The 17,384-nt window shown below is 45.8% G+C and overlaps 1 protein-coding gene across 3 annotated transcripts in view; it reads right to left on the reverse strand.

Moving 5' to 3' along the window:
* ASIC2 (acid sensing ion channel subunit 2) overlaps positions 1-17,384 on the reverse strand; it is a 1,130,968-nt gene that overhangs the window by 82,003 nt on the left and 1,031,581 nt on the right. For all 3 annotated transcript variants that reach the window (XM_025361848.1, XM_025361847.1, XM_025361850.1), the window contains exon 2: positions 11,076-11,226. In XM_025361848.1, the coding sequence (XP_025217633.1) occupies positions 11,076-11,226 (151 nt within the window). The remainder of the gene's footprint in view (positions 1-11,075; positions 11,227-17,384) is intronic.

Genomic DNA, 17,384 nt, shown 5'->3' on the forward strand with positions numbered 1-17,384 from the left:
GACATGAGGTCTGAGGTTGGAGCTGTCTCATCTGCTTCCTAGCTGTTCTCCTCAGACCCTTGCACCGGCTGGGAGTTTTAACTAGAACACACGTATTTTCTGCATCATGCTTAGCATGTGCATTACGCACGTCTTTCCAGAATGAAAAAAAGTCAGGCTCCTTCTCATGCTAAATGGATACCTGCCTCCAATGGTGTTTCTGATTTATGGCCTCATTTCTTCAAAGTCCTCGGATATCTGTTGAGACCCCGTATCCAGCACAGAGGCCCACTCTGAGAGGGAGCCTAGCATCTCAGCTGGCTGCTGTAGGTTCCTGTGCCCTGGACACTCAGAATTCAGGCCGGAGCCTGCTCCTGCCATTCTGGGAAGCTCCTTAGGACCTGGCACCATGACAAGGGGTTTTCCTGGGAGCAGAGATGTCGGAGAAACCATAGCAACCATCACCACCCACGCTTGTTCTGCCCCATTTGTAAAGGGGGATAAGAAACGTGCTACCCGTGATAGCTGCTCAGGCCTTCCAGCTATGCTAAAAATTCATGATGATTCTACATTTAATTATTATTTTTATCAAAGCAATATATGTACATAATTTAAAAATCAAGTGGTATTGCAAGGCTTTTAATGAAAAGCAGCAGTTTCCTGCTCCACCTCTTCCTACCGCCGAGTCCTACTTCTCAGAAGCAACAACTTTCAACTGTTTTAGCTGTTTCTTCTGGTATTTACTTTCATATTTCCATGAATGTCAACTGCTTGAGAGTTATTTCTTGGTTTTAAAATATTTTAGATCCTGTCTACTGAATTCCTACCACGTAGGAATCATCTACAATCATATTATATTATCTGCACGATTCCTACCTAATCACAGAAGATGAGGATGTAGGCTTCTTAGATGATGTGTTCCACGATGCTGCCTTTCCTTTCACCCTCCAAATATAGTGATATGATATTTTGGTTAAATCAGTATCCAGCTTTTACATAACCATGACTCTGTAAATATTGTGCACAGCCCAGCCTTGCAGTATGTAATGTTTTTGATCTCTTTCTTGTGAAATAAATATTTTGTTTTTCCTGTTTTTTTTTTTATTTTGTTTTGTTTTACCTTGCTTTCTCTTTGTTGGTTTGTATGGCTTGCTAGTACCCATCACTAGAAATCCCAGACTCTATGGCAGAGCTGTAAAATGACTCTCAGGACAGCCAGGCAGACCCACAAGGGCCATCCCTTGTGGAGCCAACATCTTCCTGCTCCAGTTTGGATGGAATGCTCTCCAGGCCTCCTGTGCAACTATTGTCCTGGTTCTTCTCTTCATCCTCATCAGGAAATTCTCTTAGGCCAGATCCTTGTCTCTGGAATCTTATTCAATCCTTGGTTTACCTTCTCATTCTCCAATAACTTCCTGAAAAATTCCACATTTTTTGGGAAACCAAATTCTACTGTCACACTTCATTTGTAGTTTGCTGGGTATAGAATTCTATTTAGAAAAGAAAGTGTCCCCCTCTAGAAACTGGAAAATATTTTGTCGTTGTCACTTGGCTTTGGCTACTTCTGTTGAGAAATCCTAGGCCATTCTCATTCTGGATCCCAGGTATGTGACTATTTTTCTCTCCAGAAACTTTAAAGATTTTTTTCTTTATTTCTGTTAGCCTGAATTTCACCAGGATGTGTCTTGGACTGCGTTTTTGTTTTTGCTGCTATTGCAGACAAGACACGGTGAGCTTTTTCCATCTGGACAATCATGTAGTTCAGTTGAGCATTTTTGTTATATTAGTCCTTTGACAATGTCCTCTTCTCCATTCTCTTGGTTTTATTACTCTAGAACTCCTAGTAATAGGATGTTCGAGAATAGCTTCCTGGATGGACCCTCTGATTTTCATACTTTTCTCTCACTTTCTACCTATTTGTCTTTTTGTTTTACCTTTTTGGGAGATGTCCTCTGTTCCAATCTTTCTATGGATTAAAAATGTTTGCAATCATATTTTAGATTTATTTATTTGAGATGGAGTCTCGCTCTGTCACCTAGGCTGGAGTGCAGTGGCACGATCTCGGCTCACTGCAAGCTCCGCCTCCCTCTGAGGCCATTCTCCTGCCTCAGCCTCCCAAGTAGCTGGGACTACAGGCGCCCGCCACCATGCCCGGCTAATTTTTTGTATTTTTAGTAGAGATGGGGTTTCACCGTGTCAGCCAGGATGGTCTCTATCTCCTGACTTTGTGATCCGCCCGCCTCAGTCTCCCAATGTGTTGGGATTACAGGCCTGAGCCACAGTGCCTGGCCTAAACATATTTTACATTTAATTTATTCTTCTCTGAAAGTTGCTTTTTAATAGCATCCTATGCTTGTGGTTATGGATGCAGTATCATCCCTTATCTCTCTTGAGAATTTTAATTAACGTGTTTTGATGTTTTCTCCTGCTTCCTTCATTTATTTTTTATTTATCAAAAGGCTTATGTGGTGTCTAATATTATCCAGGCACTTTTCTAAGCACTTCATTAATATTAACGCACTTCAATCCTCCCAACAACCCTATAAATGTAGATAATATTATTATTTTCATTTTAGAGGTAACACAGGTTACACAGCTGGTGTTACAGCTGGGATTTGAACCCAAGCAGCCTGGCTCTATGTCTTGTGCTGTTAGCCATTGTGTCTGTTTCCTCAATGTTTCTTCTTGGTTTGATTTGGGTTCCTTGCCTGTTAGTGGTTCCCCTTAAATGCTTGGCTCTTCGGTGGCTCATTCAGGGGTAAAAGGTCCTTAAAGCCTTTCCTTGTGTTGAGGGGGCACTCCTCAAGGGACTTCATTCTAGGGTGACCTAACTAGGCCTTTTAAGGATTCCTGACTGTCATTGTCTGTGAATCTTTTCTTTTGAGCTTGTCAATTTCTCCAGGAAGGGATCCCCTCAAACTTCTGCTCAGGTGTGGGTGGGGTAAATTAGTCTGGCTGAGGGTCTCACTACTCAGTAAGTAGAATTTCCCTCACCTCCCTGTTTTTCTGCATAGCAGTACCTCACCCGTGCCCGATCTCCCCAAGTCCAGAGTCTGTAAGAGGGATATTTGTATGGCTGCTTCTGGCCGTGGGAGGATGTCTAGGGGCCTGAAAGTTCCTTTTATAGACTTTTAACTCTTCCTCCTAGTTTTACCTCCACCTCTCAAACCTGTCTTCAGCAGTATCTTATGCCTCTAATTCCTGGTCCTGTATAGGAGTTCTCAGATGATGTCTATTGGCTTTTGGTGGCTTCCTCAGTGCAGACCCTCAGTTCTCAGCTTCGTGTAATCTGCCAAGTTGATTGACACTCATCCATCTACTTCACATCTTCTAAAAATTGGCTGGCAACTATTTACGGTTGTCTTTTCTCCCATCCTCTTTGTCCTATGGGTTTATATTTACATATGTAAAAAAAACCTTTTGATTGCCATTTAGGTGGGGTCTAGGAAGGGGACCTCCCATAAACACATGTGTTCAGCCTACCATGTTTAATCAGAAGTCTAGAATGCCAGCTTCCCTGCAGCTCTAGTGTGCTGCAGAAAGGTCATGAGCTTCTTTCACCACCCAGGAAAAGGGAGAGGGATGCTTACAGTTGGTCTCTGGGATGGACACAGTCATGGAACCAACCAGCACTTTTAATCCCAATGACATCTGCCTCCCATCCAGTGGTTTTCAAACGGGGCATCCTCATTGGTGCCTCGGGGTTGGTCACAGGGAGCAAGGGAGAAAGCAAACGGGGGTTTCCATCTCCAGTGGGACCACAGCCATGCGCTTTTGTCTGTTTTCTACGTGGGACTGTGCTAAAGCTTTCATTCAGTATAATGACTCTGCTCCTGAAGATGAAAAGAGGAAAAAATAGACAAGGAGGATGGCAGCAGACCTATCATTATATGGCATTCTCTCTTCAGAGATGCTGCCTAAACCTCTTTCCCTGTGCTATTTTCATGGCAGTGCTTTTATGACCACATTGTGAACATTAAAGGAATTTAGTGGAGGAAGCACCCCTTTTGGGTGTGGATGTGAATTTTAAGCTTGGTTCAACTGCTTAACTGGGTATGTGCCCTTGGGAAGCTTACAACCTCTCTGGGCTCTGTGTCCTCATCCTGCAATGAGGATTATAATACCTTGTTAGCAAGTGATTGGGAAGGTTCATGGCACAGAGTAGCTATTCACTAATGTGGGCTTCTCCTTCACCCTGGCCCTGGCAGTATACACAATTTCAGCATTGTTTTTCCTCTCAACAAATGTGTAGTGCCCTGATATACATCTGCGAGCCAGACAGTCCAAGGTCTCTGACTTCTTGGGACTTGTGTTTAGTGAAAGGGCCAGACAATAAAAACAAATAAGGAAATGAAGGTGATATGGTTTGGCTTTCTCCCCACCCAAATCTCATATTGAACTGTAGCTCCCATAATCCCCATGTGTCAAGGAAGGGACCCAGTGGGAGGTAACTGAATCATGGGGGCAGGTTTTCCTGTGCTGTTCTCGTGATAGTGAATAAGTCTCATGAGATCTGATGGTTTCATGAAGGGGAGTTCCCCTGCACACGCTCTCTTGCCTGCTGCCATGTAAGATGTGCCTTTGCTCCTCCTTTACCTTCTGCCATGATTGTGAGGCCTCTCCAGCCACGTGGAACTGTGAGTCCATTAACCTTCTTTTTATTTAGAAATTACCCAGTCTTGGTTATTTCTTCATGGCAGTATGAAAATGGACTAATATAGTAAATTGGTACAAGTAAAGTGGGGTATTGCTATAAAGATACTTGAAAATGTGGAAACCACTTTGGAACTGGGTAACACGCAGCAGCTGGACAAGTTTGGAGGGCTCAGAAGAAGACACGAAAATGTGGGAAAGTTAGGAACTTTCTAGAGATTTGAAGGGCTCAGAAGACAGGAAGATGTGGGAAAGTCTGGAAATTCCTAGAGACTTGTCGAATGGCTTTGACCAAAATGCTGACAGTGATATGGACAATGAAGTCCAGGCTGAAGTGGTCTCAGATGGAGATGAGGAACTTGTTGAAAGCTGGAGCAAAGGTCACTCTTGCTATGCTTTAGCAAAGAGACCGGTGGCATTTCGTCCCCACCCTAGAGATCTGTGGAACTCTTGAGAGAGATGATTTAGGGTATCTGGTGGAAGACATTTCTAAGCAGCAAAGCATTCAAGGATGAGGGATGAAGAGTAGGGGTGAGGGTGGCAATTTTAAACAGGGTAGTCAGGGGAGACCTCATTGAGAAGGTAATATCTGAGAGAAGAGTTGATGCAGGGAGGCAGCGAGTCATGTGGATATGTGAGCAAGGAGAACTCTCATAGACGTTAGTAGCAAATACAGATGCCCCAAAGTAGGGGTGTTCCTGGAATATTCAAGAGGCCGTAGGGAAGCCTGTGTGACTGCAGCCAGGTTAATAAGGCGAGGGGAGGGCAGTAGGAGCTGAGGAAGCTGGAGGGATAATGGGGTCCAAATCTTTACCCCTAGAATGGCACAGCTTTAAAAAAATTATTCCTTTGCTCAAAAGCATACTTGACATATTATCGTGTTAACACTAATTAACACTAGGATTTGGGAAAATCAGGGCAGATTATATTTGATAAAAAAGTGTATTTCATTGGAGTGCATGAAAGATAGAAGGAGATGAGAAATGGAGGGGCCTATTTGTGGTCTTTCTGACACTCGAATCCTTTTAGAACTTGTTAGAAAACTCCCTGCACACGGATTCTGGTTTCCTCAGACGTAACCCACCTTCAATTCTCACCCTGACCCCCACCTCACTCAGCGTGGCCGTCCACAGGGCTGTCTGCCTAGAAGTTGTCTCGGGAGTGCCTTCCCCAACCACCATCGGCCCAACTTCTTTAGGACTATTACTGGGTCCTCAGGTGAACTGGTTCCCCTGCCCACTACTGATTGGTCCAGGGGCGGGCACCTGCCCTGTTTTTTTTTTTTTGTTTGTTTGTTGTGTTTTGTTTTTCCTAAACAGGACATCAGTGAGAGTCAAAACAGTCTCTTGCCGGGGGCAGGATCTGTAAAATATAAAACTCGGGATCTGTTGGGAGCCATGTGTGAAAAAATATGTATGTGGGAAAAATAAGCCTGTTTCTAGTGAGAGAATGAAAAGAATTCAGAGAGAGGAGGAATGAGAGATCAGAGGGTTTAGGAGACTTGGGTTCCACTCGTTCCTGACGCTGCATCCCTGACCCTCCTGCTGGCTGGTTGTCGAAGTTTGCCTTGGATTCTGAGAACAATATAATTTCTTTTATGCCTAAGCTTGTTTGATTCAGGTTTCTCATGTGCAACCCAGATAACCCACTGCCTGTTCCTTTTATCTTTGAAGTTACTTAGAGGTATCTACACAGAATTTCATTTTTAACAACCTCTCCTTCTGCCTTCAATTTAATTTCTGTTAGAAAACCCTGGCCATGAAATCTGCACTGCTACAGTCTAAGACAGCTTTTTCAAAAGTATATTTTGTGAGCTTTTCCATGAAAATGAAGGTTTCCGTGGTCAAAGGCATTTGGGAAATAAATGCTGCATGTGCTATTCCTATCTTGGAGATTCACGATGTGTTATATTAAAGAATTCCTGCAATGAATAAATGTGTTTAATGTTTTTTTAACCAGAATTCCCTAAATTCTTTTTGGGCCCTGCGCCTTTTTGTTCATAAAACATGTTATATCCCAAACTCCTGATGTTCCTTAGGACTCATTTTGGGGCATACTCTCTAGGACCACATGCAACGGAACCTCTTCCTTTAAAATGGCATATTACCAGGGTGCCCCACAAGAAGATGTGTGACCAAGGGGAGCACCCTGGTGTGGGGCATTGTCAGCCTGGAGGAAGGGACATTTTTGATAATTTTCATAGAGTCACCGTCTACTCACTAAGCATGAGCCCACAGGGCTGGGTCTACTCAAAGAGTGTGTCTTTTGTTAACTTACTGCTTGGTGCCCTCTGTGTTGATGGTGGTCAACACTATCACCACCTCCCCAAAAGGCCCTTCTTGTTAGTTAGAGTTATCCTCAGAAGAGTGGTTCCCTCACTGCTTCCTAACATTCCTGAGAAGTGGAGCCATCCACAAGGCAAGGCAAAAGTGTTCCAGAGGCTCTGCTTTGGGCAGAATGGGGCTTCTAGATGTTGACCTGCTGCAGAGCTCTGTCTCAGGTGTGGGATATTTGGAATAATCTCTGCTTCTGGAGGTTTTTTCTTTTGACCATCTTCCCACCTGCTAGTGGGCATGTTCACCCTCTCATTGCTTACAGTTTGCAGAGAACTCTCATTTGAGCCCTTCAGCCCTCCTGTAAAGCCAATGGGTTTTATTTGTCTCTATTTTACAAATGAGGAAACAGAGGCCCATTCACTTGGCCTTAGTCACACAGTTAGGAAAGGCAGAGCTGGGATGGGGTCTTGGGTCTGCTTGACCTTGTCGTGCCATTTTCTCTGTCTTCCTATACTGCCTCCATCATCAAACTGCCTGGGCACACATCAGAGTGCCACAGGCACATTTCAATTCCTTTCCTCTCCATCACCACCCAAATATCTCCTGGACTCCTGGGTCTGGCCTCCTTCCTCTGGGGATTGAGAGGTGGGAATGTTAAGGAAGGGAGATGGCATCTGTGGGGCCGCACGGTTCGGCAGGTCGGGAAGGCTGCCTCCTGATGGCTGTGGCAGGGATAGGCCTGGCTGTGTTCATTGTCCTCGGGATCAATGACCAAGCAGCCATGTGTATCTGCACCTTCTCAGGTGGTTTTACAGACAAGCATCTCTCACCTGCCAGAGCCCACCTCCCATCCTTCAACAGATGTGCTGGCTTCTCTCTCACCCACATGGGACTCACCTCCCACTGGCCCAGGAAATAAGCAGCTTTGAGGTGACCAGCATCTGCAAGAGGCAGCATATTGCTCAGGGCCTTCTCAGCCTGAAGAAAGGTACGACGGAGGGAACCCTAATGCAAGAGTTCAAGGGTCTAGCTGTGGAGTCAGGGGGAAGTGACCAAACCTCAGCCTCCTTTTCTGGAAAATGGGGACAAGGAGTTCTACCTGACACTCAAGGTCATGGTGAGGGGATAGCCAGGAATATGGAATATTATGACCCCAGGAATATGGGAGGTGGCTGCAAAAGCCAAAAAATCCATGAAGTCAACTAGAGTTGTCAGAAGCCGTTTTCCAATATACTATCTGCTCTCTAATATGGTAGCCACCAGCCTCCTGCAGCTAGCTAACTTAAATGAATGAAAATGAAATTTTATTAAATATTTAATTCCTCTGCAAAGGCATAAGAATGATACAGCGGACTTTGGGGATTTGGGGAAAAGTGTGGGTGTGTGGTGAGGGATACAGTGTACACTGCTTGGGTGATGGGTGCAACAAAATCTCAGAAATCACCACCAAAGAACTTATTCATGTAAGCAAACACCACCTGTTCCCCAAAAATCTATTGAAATTATAAAAAAGTTCGATTCCTCATTCTCCTAGCCGCTTTGCAAATACTCGATTGCCACAAGGGTTTAGAGGCTAATGTACTGGACAGAGCAGACAGACAACATCTTCATCAGCCCAGAAGGGTCTATAGGACAGCACTGATCAGATTTTTCTTTAACCTGTTTCTTCTGCCCCTCTATCCCCTGCCCCTGCTTTAAACCCGTTCTTCATACAGCCTGCTTCCCCAACTCCCCAGTCTCAAAGGAGACTGTCTAAGTGACTGTACTGGTCCATCTCGCAGGGATGACTCAAACTCTCGCCAGGAACGAGACTGGCGTTCTCTTGCAGAAACCGTGTGCACATCTGGTGCCCCCAGTGAGATAATAAGATCCTGAAAGGTGGGGTCTTTTCTCATGCCTCCTACACCCCGATGATGACCTGCACAGTGTTAGCATGTGACAAGTCCTTAATCAAGATTATGAATTTTCCCTGAATTGGTGTAGCTCATGGTCCAGTCAGGTTGACTGAGGGTCCAAAAGCTTGGGTCAGAACAGTCTTGGTTCAGCTATGAACTCACTGCATGACTTCAAAGACATCATTACTTCAATCCAGCCCTCAGGGGAAAGAGAAGGTTGGCCTGGAAGAGATGATCTCAGAGGTTCTTTCCTGCTCTGACCATCTGTGGCTTTGGGAGGCAGAACATAGACTTTTTGGGTAGCCTTGTAGCCTGCAGTCAGTGCTCAGACCAAGGCCATATCCCACAGGGAACTGTGCTGTGTGAGGATGTCTGTGATGGGAGCCTGGCACTGAGAGTGCACGTGTGTGTGTGTGTGTGTGTGTGTGTGTGTGTGTACATGTGCTTTTGCTCCTGAATCAAGATAACAGGCTAGGAAACCTACCATTATCATGGAAGGACATAACTAACTTCTATTTAGGCTTTGAGTGTGGGGTCTCCACGACTCATTTTATTTCCTTATTTCTCTCTTCTTCCACAGACTATTAGATAATCATATGTGTTCTGGTGTCTGCAAGAAGGGCCTCTCTTTGGGGACCAAGACTCCATTCCCTGGACCCTGGGTTGTCTACAGGCCCCCACAGTGCCAGGGCCCGGTTGGCCTCAGGATGCCCTGTCCACCAGCCTTCAGGGATGCCAGATATCAGAACGGACACAAACCTTCATCCGTCTGCACCTGGAGGGGCATTGAGTTGAGAAAAGTACACAGGATCAACAAAGCGTCTCCTCAGCGAGTGGCTGATGGGGCTTGGGCTGCCCTGGCTCCTGAGGTGAGCTTCCAGATGGCACTGGCACAGTAACACGTGTGTGGCCATTTTATCTTTCAGTTGGAGGAGCAGAGGACTGGCTGTGATGGGAGGTAAATGGTCACACTCCCCTCCCCGCATCAGGGTGTTCCTGAGAGAGGGGTGGTGGGAGACAGCCTGGAGTTTGCAGTCAATCCTCCTGGGGTGGAAGCACTTGCTGTCTCAGCAGCCTGATAAGCCTGGGTATGGTGAGTGCCAGACTCTAGAGTCCAAAGTCGATGAACTCAAGACACAGGGGTGGCAAGAGGTGGGGGCTGGGCTGCTTGGGCTCCACCCCTTCCTCGGCCCCAACCTGAGGGCCCAGGACCTCCCTCCTGCTGGAATCTTCCTTCCCCTCCCAATCCCCTTCAGGCTGCTCCCCACGCTCCTCTCTTGACCCACCTCTGCAGTCCTTCCCATTATGCCTTGAACACAGCATTAATCCGACTTTGGGTCCCCCTTAAATCCATGTTTCCCACTCTTGGGAACCTCTTTACCTTCTTTTCCTGGTGAAATTCTAGAGGCTGCCATCACTCCTTGGCTTGTGGCTGCATCACTCCAGTCTTTGCCTCCGTCATCACACTGCCTTCTCTGTCTGACCTTCCTGAGCCCCTCTTATAAAGACTTCTGTGATTACATCAGGCCCATCTGGATGATCCAAGACCATCTCAAGACTCTGCTCAAATACCCTTGGTGTTTTTCCTGACCCTGTCCCCTGTGATTGTGTCTCTTCCTCTGGGCCATGATCAAGGACTTGGTCTTTTTCATCATAATGTCCTTACTTGGGTGCAAAGCTTGAGATAGTGTACATGGTTAAGGAATGGTTTGCTGAGGAAATAAATTAATAAATGAATGCATGAAATAAGCTTTAGGGTCTATACACATGGGTCCCCCAGGGGCTCACATAGGCACGATGCCAGGTCCCTGAGCCCATGTCCTTTGGTATTCCAACACTTCCCAGCACCTCCAGCTTCCCGCAGTGGGCAGCAGCCTGCTTTCCTTTCAGTTCTTCTAACTGGGTCGGGATATTCAGGATGACTGAGAGAGAAAGAGGCTGATGCATCCTTTCCTCCTCTCCTGAAATTAAGCCACTCACCTGACCAACCACACCTGCTACTTCAAACCTTCCCGCATGTCTTCCCTCCCCCTACCTACCTTACCTCTCCAGTATTCCCATCATCTGTCCCTCTCCCACATAGTAAAATGTGAGGAAACCCGGGGCATCCCAGCCCAAGCCAGGGACATCTTTATAATTTAGCAGCATGTCACCAACCTCTTGTTGGAGAGTAATCCCTCACAGGGTGGGCCAAGACAGCTCACCAATCTTTCAGAGGCAGGCCTGCAGCCCTCCACCATCACCCTATGCCCGGTCCCTGTGCCCAGCTCACCTGTCTCTCCCCAGATGGGCAGGTACTCATCCTGCTGAATGTCCAGCATGATCTCCAGCCCGTTGCCTGTCCCCCCCTTGACCGTGGTGAGCAGAGGTTTGCCATCCTCGCCTGAGTTAAACATGTAACACTTCCCATATTTTGTAAACACCTGAAGGAGAGAAAAGAGAGAGAGAAGCACATGGGTAACTTCAGACGAGGGTCCAGAGATTGGCGAGACCCCAGAAATCTGACAGCAGGTCAGAGTCCCCACAGCCCGTCACCATCACCCCTCTCAGGAACCAGCGGCTTTTCATCTTGGCTGTGGGCCTGAATTTTACCAAGTGAAATTCTGGCCTCAAAGAGCAAATCTGGATGCCCTTTGGGGTTTCTTGCAGTAGCATCTGGTCTCTTCTTCCTCTGAGCACTACCTTGGGAGGTCCTGTTCACTTCCAGGCATTAAGTGTCATCTGTAAACTCCTGACCCTTCAATCTACACCTCCAGCCCTGGGCTCTCTTCTGGCCTCCAGACACACTGGGTTCACCTTTGCAGTATGCTTCCAGCAGACCCTGGGCACTCAGCTTGTCCACAGGGAACTGATCTTCTTCCTTAGCTTCCCCACCCCATTGGCAATTCTCTTGCACGTCTGTCCCAGGGAACAGCATTACCATCTGCCAAGGGGCTCAAGTCATACCCTCAGAGTTGCTGTCCACTCTTCTTATTCCTTACGCCGATGACCAATCGGGCAGCAGAACCTATCAATAACCTTTCTACATCTGTCCTGAATTTAGTCTTTTGTCTTCCTTACTGATGAAATTTAGGACCCAAGCGTTTTTTTGCCTGCATCACTCTGGTTTCCTGGCTGGACTTCAGGATTCCAGATGACCTCCTCCAGCCCATCCTCTAAGGTAACTGTGAGTTACTCTGGAATGCAAACCCTATCACATTAATCCTGTGCTGAAAACCCATCAGGGCTCCCTATGCTCTTTAGGCTAGAATTCAGACCTGCCATGCCCAGTCTTTTGCAATGCCCTGTCTTTTGCAATGCCCTCCACCTATTCCTTCTGCCGTTCACTCTGCTGCTTTCCGCCTGAGTCCAGCAGCATCCACTGGAAGGTGGACTCCAGGGGCTCAGGGACTATGTCTGCTTGCTCAGGATGTATCTATCCCTAGCAGCTAGTATAGTGACTGGCACATGGGGTGCTCCGGAAATACATGTTGAATGAATGAATGAATGAATGAGTGGGTGGGTGGATGGAGCCAGACCAAACAACTTGTAACAGCCCCAGGTCATATGCTGCTGCTTCACACACTTGTGGTTCTCCACCTGCTGCTTCTGGCACCAGTAACTCCTTTTACTTCTCTCTCTGCCTGGACAACCTCTAGCTGGACTCCAAGACCAGATCAATGCATTTCCTTCTCCAGTAAGCCTTCCTGAAACCCTGGACCAAGTTGGGTTACTCGCTCCCCTTGATCCTTCACCACAGCACCCCTTGCTTGGCACTCACTGAATAGCTGGTTTTGCATCTCTCCTGAATTTGACTCTGCCTCTCATTTCTGAATCCTGGCACTTAGTACATTGCTGGCACACAGTAGGGGCTCAGTCAACTTTTGCTTGATGAAAGTATGATTACAAAGAGGCAGAGTGATGGTGTAGAAAAAGCCCAGGGAAAGGAATGCAGAGATCTTTGTCCAAGTTTTGATATTGCCACTTCTTAGCAGTGTGACTTTAAGTGAACCAAATAAACCCTCCCAGCCTCAATGTCTCCATCTATAAAATGGGGGTTCTAGTCTTTGGCTTTGCTACCTCTCAAGGTTATTGAGAGGATCAAATGAGGTAACGCATGCAAAAGTGCTTTAAAACTGTAAAAGCTTTCTACAAATGCTATGGGTTATGATGATTATATAACTGCTTTCGAACCTCCAGCTGAAGCCAAATTACATCTGGCAGAATTGGCTGGAGGAGAGCCAGGCTGACTGTGTTGGATTCCTGCAGTCACAGAGATTTGGGTCTGGGCCACTTTCCTGAGCACGCTTCACTGCACTGTCCCATCCTACAGCATAGAGGCCACAGGGAAGCTCTTTGGCTTCCCAGCTTTCAGTGCACGGGCAAGTAAATAACAGAGGTGACTGTGGGAGGCTGCCTTTCTTATGTAAATCTTTATGGCTAGATAGAAGAAAGGAAGAGGGGCTTCTATCATGTGCCAGGAGCTGTGCTAGATGCTTATCTATGTTATCTCATTTAACTCTTACAACTGTGACCATTGGCAGTTATTGCTTTACCTATTGTGTGGAGGAGGAAACCAAGGCCCAGAGAGGTTAGGTGACTTGCCTAAGGTCACACAGCTAGTAGGAGAAAAACTGAGATTCAAATCTACATCTGTCTGATTCTAACACATGTGTCCTTTCTGCTGTGCTATCCTGGGAGGGACATGAGGGTTTTTGTCATTGGGACACTTCCTAGCCACATACTGCTCCTTTCTGCCTTGCTTTTCTCATCAGTCCATTCAATCTTCATATGCATATGCTCCTACTATGTGCAAGGATTATGGGGATTGCAAAAAAGTACAAGCTCTACTGCTTGCCTTCAAGACCTGTAGGAAGGGTTAGTGAAACATCTATGTTGTTCTCCACTATACGAAACAGCTCTGAGTCTCTGGTCAGCTGCACTATTTCAGGACAGCCAATCCCTACTCTTTCAGCTTCATGGCAGAGGAGAACAGCTGGAATTAATGCAAAGTCCAAAGCAAACATGTTTTTTCAAAGAACCAAGTTTTTTCATAACTACTGCATATAGCAATTGAACTTGGCAAATGAACTTATCCCTTGGAGATGTGTTCTTGGGGATCACTGTAATGAACAGATAAGAGCATTTCATAGCACATCCATTGCAAGGCGTTGAACACATCTGGAGTGAATTCTGGGGTGCTCCAATAGAGATTTTCTTTGTAGACACTCTAAATATCCTCTCTGTCTCTTCAAAATTGCTTATAATATTAATTTGCCTATCTGTATGAAGGGATTTGCAAGCAAAAGTAAATTTCAACTTAGCATCAGATTATTGCAAATTCCAACTCCTTCACCTTTTGGTCCTTGAACTTCAGAATACTGGGCTGGGATTAGAGAGTGGTGTGGACTCCTGAAATCAGCTGTGATCTCGGCCCTGCCAAAACATGCCCAGTGCCATTGGTGAAGGTGTTGACCCTCCCTAAGCATCTGAAGATGATGACAAGGTGTAAGAACTGAAAAGTGTTTTAGAGATCATCTTGTTAATCCACCTTACTTTACATATTAGGAAACAGAGAGCCAGGAGAGAGGAAATGACTTGCTAAAGGTTATACAGCAAGAAAGTGTCCAACTGGGACCCTTTCCTTCATTTATACCAGCCTCTCTCAGTTTTTCCGCTTACAAAAAGAGAGGGAGGGTCTAGTGGGGTGCTAAGATCCTCCCATCTCTGCACTTCAATCGATCATTGACTGAGTGTCTGCTTTGAGCAGATACAGTGGGAACGGAAGCCTCATGAATTGAAGGCTTTCCCTGTCAAAGAGGGAGCAGAGAGCTCTTTACAGTGGGAGTGAGTAGAGACTTGTTCCCCATCCTTGACTGTCTCCTAGAACCCATCGTAGCCCAGGTAGCAGCTCCTGCAGCTGCCCTTGGTGTCAATGTAATCTTTCCTGCTCCTTCTTCTGGGTGCAGTGTGCTGGGGCAAGTTCACAAACGTGCCAGGTGTGAGCTGAAATAGGTTAGAGCTTGGTCAAGCGTGGCAGTCACTGGAGTAGCAGGGGTGGGGAGCCAGAGGGTGACTGCAGCCAAATCAGAGAGGTGGCCAAGTGACAGCTAAATTATTATATATTTTTTTGAGAGCCAAATAATGAATGAATTCCCATTCACAATAGTTTCAAAGAGAATAAAATACCTAGGAATCCAACTTATAAGGGATGTAAAGGACCTCAAAGAGAACTACAAACCTTCACTACTGCTCAGTGAAATAAAAGAGGACACAAACAAATGGAAGAACATACCATGCTCATGGATAGGAAGAATCAATATTGTGAAAATGGCCATACTGCCCAAGGTAATTTATAGATTCAATGCCATCCCCATCAAGCTACCAATGACTTTCTTCACAAAATTGGAAAAAACTGCTTTAAAGTTCACATGGAACCAAAAAAGAGCCCATATTGCCAAGACAATCCTAAGTCAAAAGAACAAAGCTGGAGGCATCACGCTACCTGACTTCAAACTATACTACAAGGGTACAGTAACCAAAACAGCATGGTACTGGTACCAAAACAGAGATATAGACCAATGGAACAGAACAGAGCGCTCAGAAATAACACCACACATCTACAGCCATCTGATCTTTGACAAACCTGACAAAAACAAGAAATGGGGAAAGGATTCCCTATTTAATAAATGGTACTGGGAAAATTGGCTAGCCATAAGTAGAAAGCTGAAACTGGATCCTTTCCTTACTCCTTATATGAAAATTAATTCAAGATGGATTAGAGACTTAAATGTTAGACCTAAAACCATAAAAACCCTAGAAGAAAACCTAGGTGATACCACTCAGGACATAGGCATGGGCAAGGACTTCATGTCTAACACACCAAAAGCAACGGCAACAAAAGCCAAAATTGACAAACGGGATCTAATTAAACTAAAGAGCTTCTGCACAGCAAAAGACACTACCATCAGAGTGAACAGGCAATCTACAGAATGGGAGAAAATTTTTGCAATCTACTCATCTGACAAAGGGCTAATATCCAGAACCTACAAAGAACTCAATCAAATTTACAAGAAAAAAACAAACAACCCCATCAAAAAGTGGGCAAAGGATATAACAGACACTTCTCAAAAGAAGACATTCATACAGCCAACAGACACATGGAAAAATGCTCATCATCACTGGCCATCAGAGAAATGCAAATCAAAACCACAGTGAGATACCATCTCGCACCACTTAGAATGGCAATCATTAAAAAATCAGGAAACAACAGGTGCTGGAGAGGATGTGGAGAAATAGGAACACTTTTACACTGTTGGTGGGACTGTAAACTAGTTCAACCATTGTGGAAGGCAGTGTGGTGATTCCTCAAGGATCTAGAAGTAGAAATACCATTTGACCCAGCCATCCCATTACTGGGTATATACCCAAAGGATTATAAGTCATGCTGCTATAAAGACACATGCACACGTATGTTTATTGTGGCACTATTCACAATAGCAAAGACTTGGAGTCAACCCAAATGTCTATCAGTGACAAACTGGATTAAGAAAATGTGGCACATATACTATGCAGCCATAAAAAGGGATGAGTTCGTGTCCTTTGTAGGGACATGGATGCAGCTGGAAACCATCATTCTCAGCAAACTATCGCAAGAACAGAAAACCAAATACTGCATGTTCTCACTCATAGGTGGGAATTGAACAATGAGATCACTTGGACACAGGAAGGGGAACATCACACACCGGGTCCTATTGTGGGGAAGGGGGAGGGGGGAGGGATAGCATTAGGAGATATACCTAATGTAAATGACGATTTGATGGGTGCAGCACACCAACATGGCACATGTATACATATGTAACAAACCTGCACGTTGTGCACATGTACCCTAGAACTTAAAGTATAATTAAAAAAAAAAAGAAAAAGAGACGGAGTTTCCCTCTGTCGCCCAGGCTGGAGTGCACTGATGTGATCTCAGCTCACTGCAAGTTCTGCATCCTGGGTTCACGCCATTCTCCTGCCTCAGCCTCCCAAGTAGCTGGGACTACAGGCGCCCGCCTCCACGCTCGGACAGCTAAATTCTTTATCAAGTCAAGACCACCAGCAGGAGGCCTAAAATCCTTGTATGACTTCCTATTACATTTAGGATGAAGCCCCAGTGCCCCCAGTCTCCACCGGGGCCCCGTATGGCTCAGCCCCTGGCATACTTTCTCCCTGCTCTCACAGGCTTCAAACATACTGGCCTCTTCGGATCCCAGGATGTGCAGCAAGCTCTTCCCCGCCAGGCATTTCCACATGCCTAGAGTGTTCTCTGCCGAGAATGTTCTGGCACGCTTTGCCTGGCCAACTCCTCCTGATCAGGCCTCAGCTTGAAAGCCACTTCCTCAGAGAGGTGCTTGGCTTCTCCAGCCTCCCAGCCTTCATTCAAATTGTGACTTCTTGTTTTACAACCTCACACCCCTTATATTTTTCCATTAGAGTATCTATCAAAGTGTGTAACTGGATGGTTATTTATATGATTATTTGTCGGATGTGTTTTCTGCCAGATTGTCAGCTTTGAGAGGGCAGGGACTGTGTCTGTTTTATTGAATGAATGAGTGAA

Source organism: Theropithecus gelada, chromosome 16 (genome assembly GCF_003255815.1).
Source record: "Theropithecus gelada isolate Dixy chromosome 16, Tgel_1.0, whole genome shotgun sequence".
Classification (NCBI taxonomy): Eukaryota; Metazoa; Chordata; class Mammalia; order Primates; family Cercopithecidae; genus Theropithecus; species Theropithecus gelada.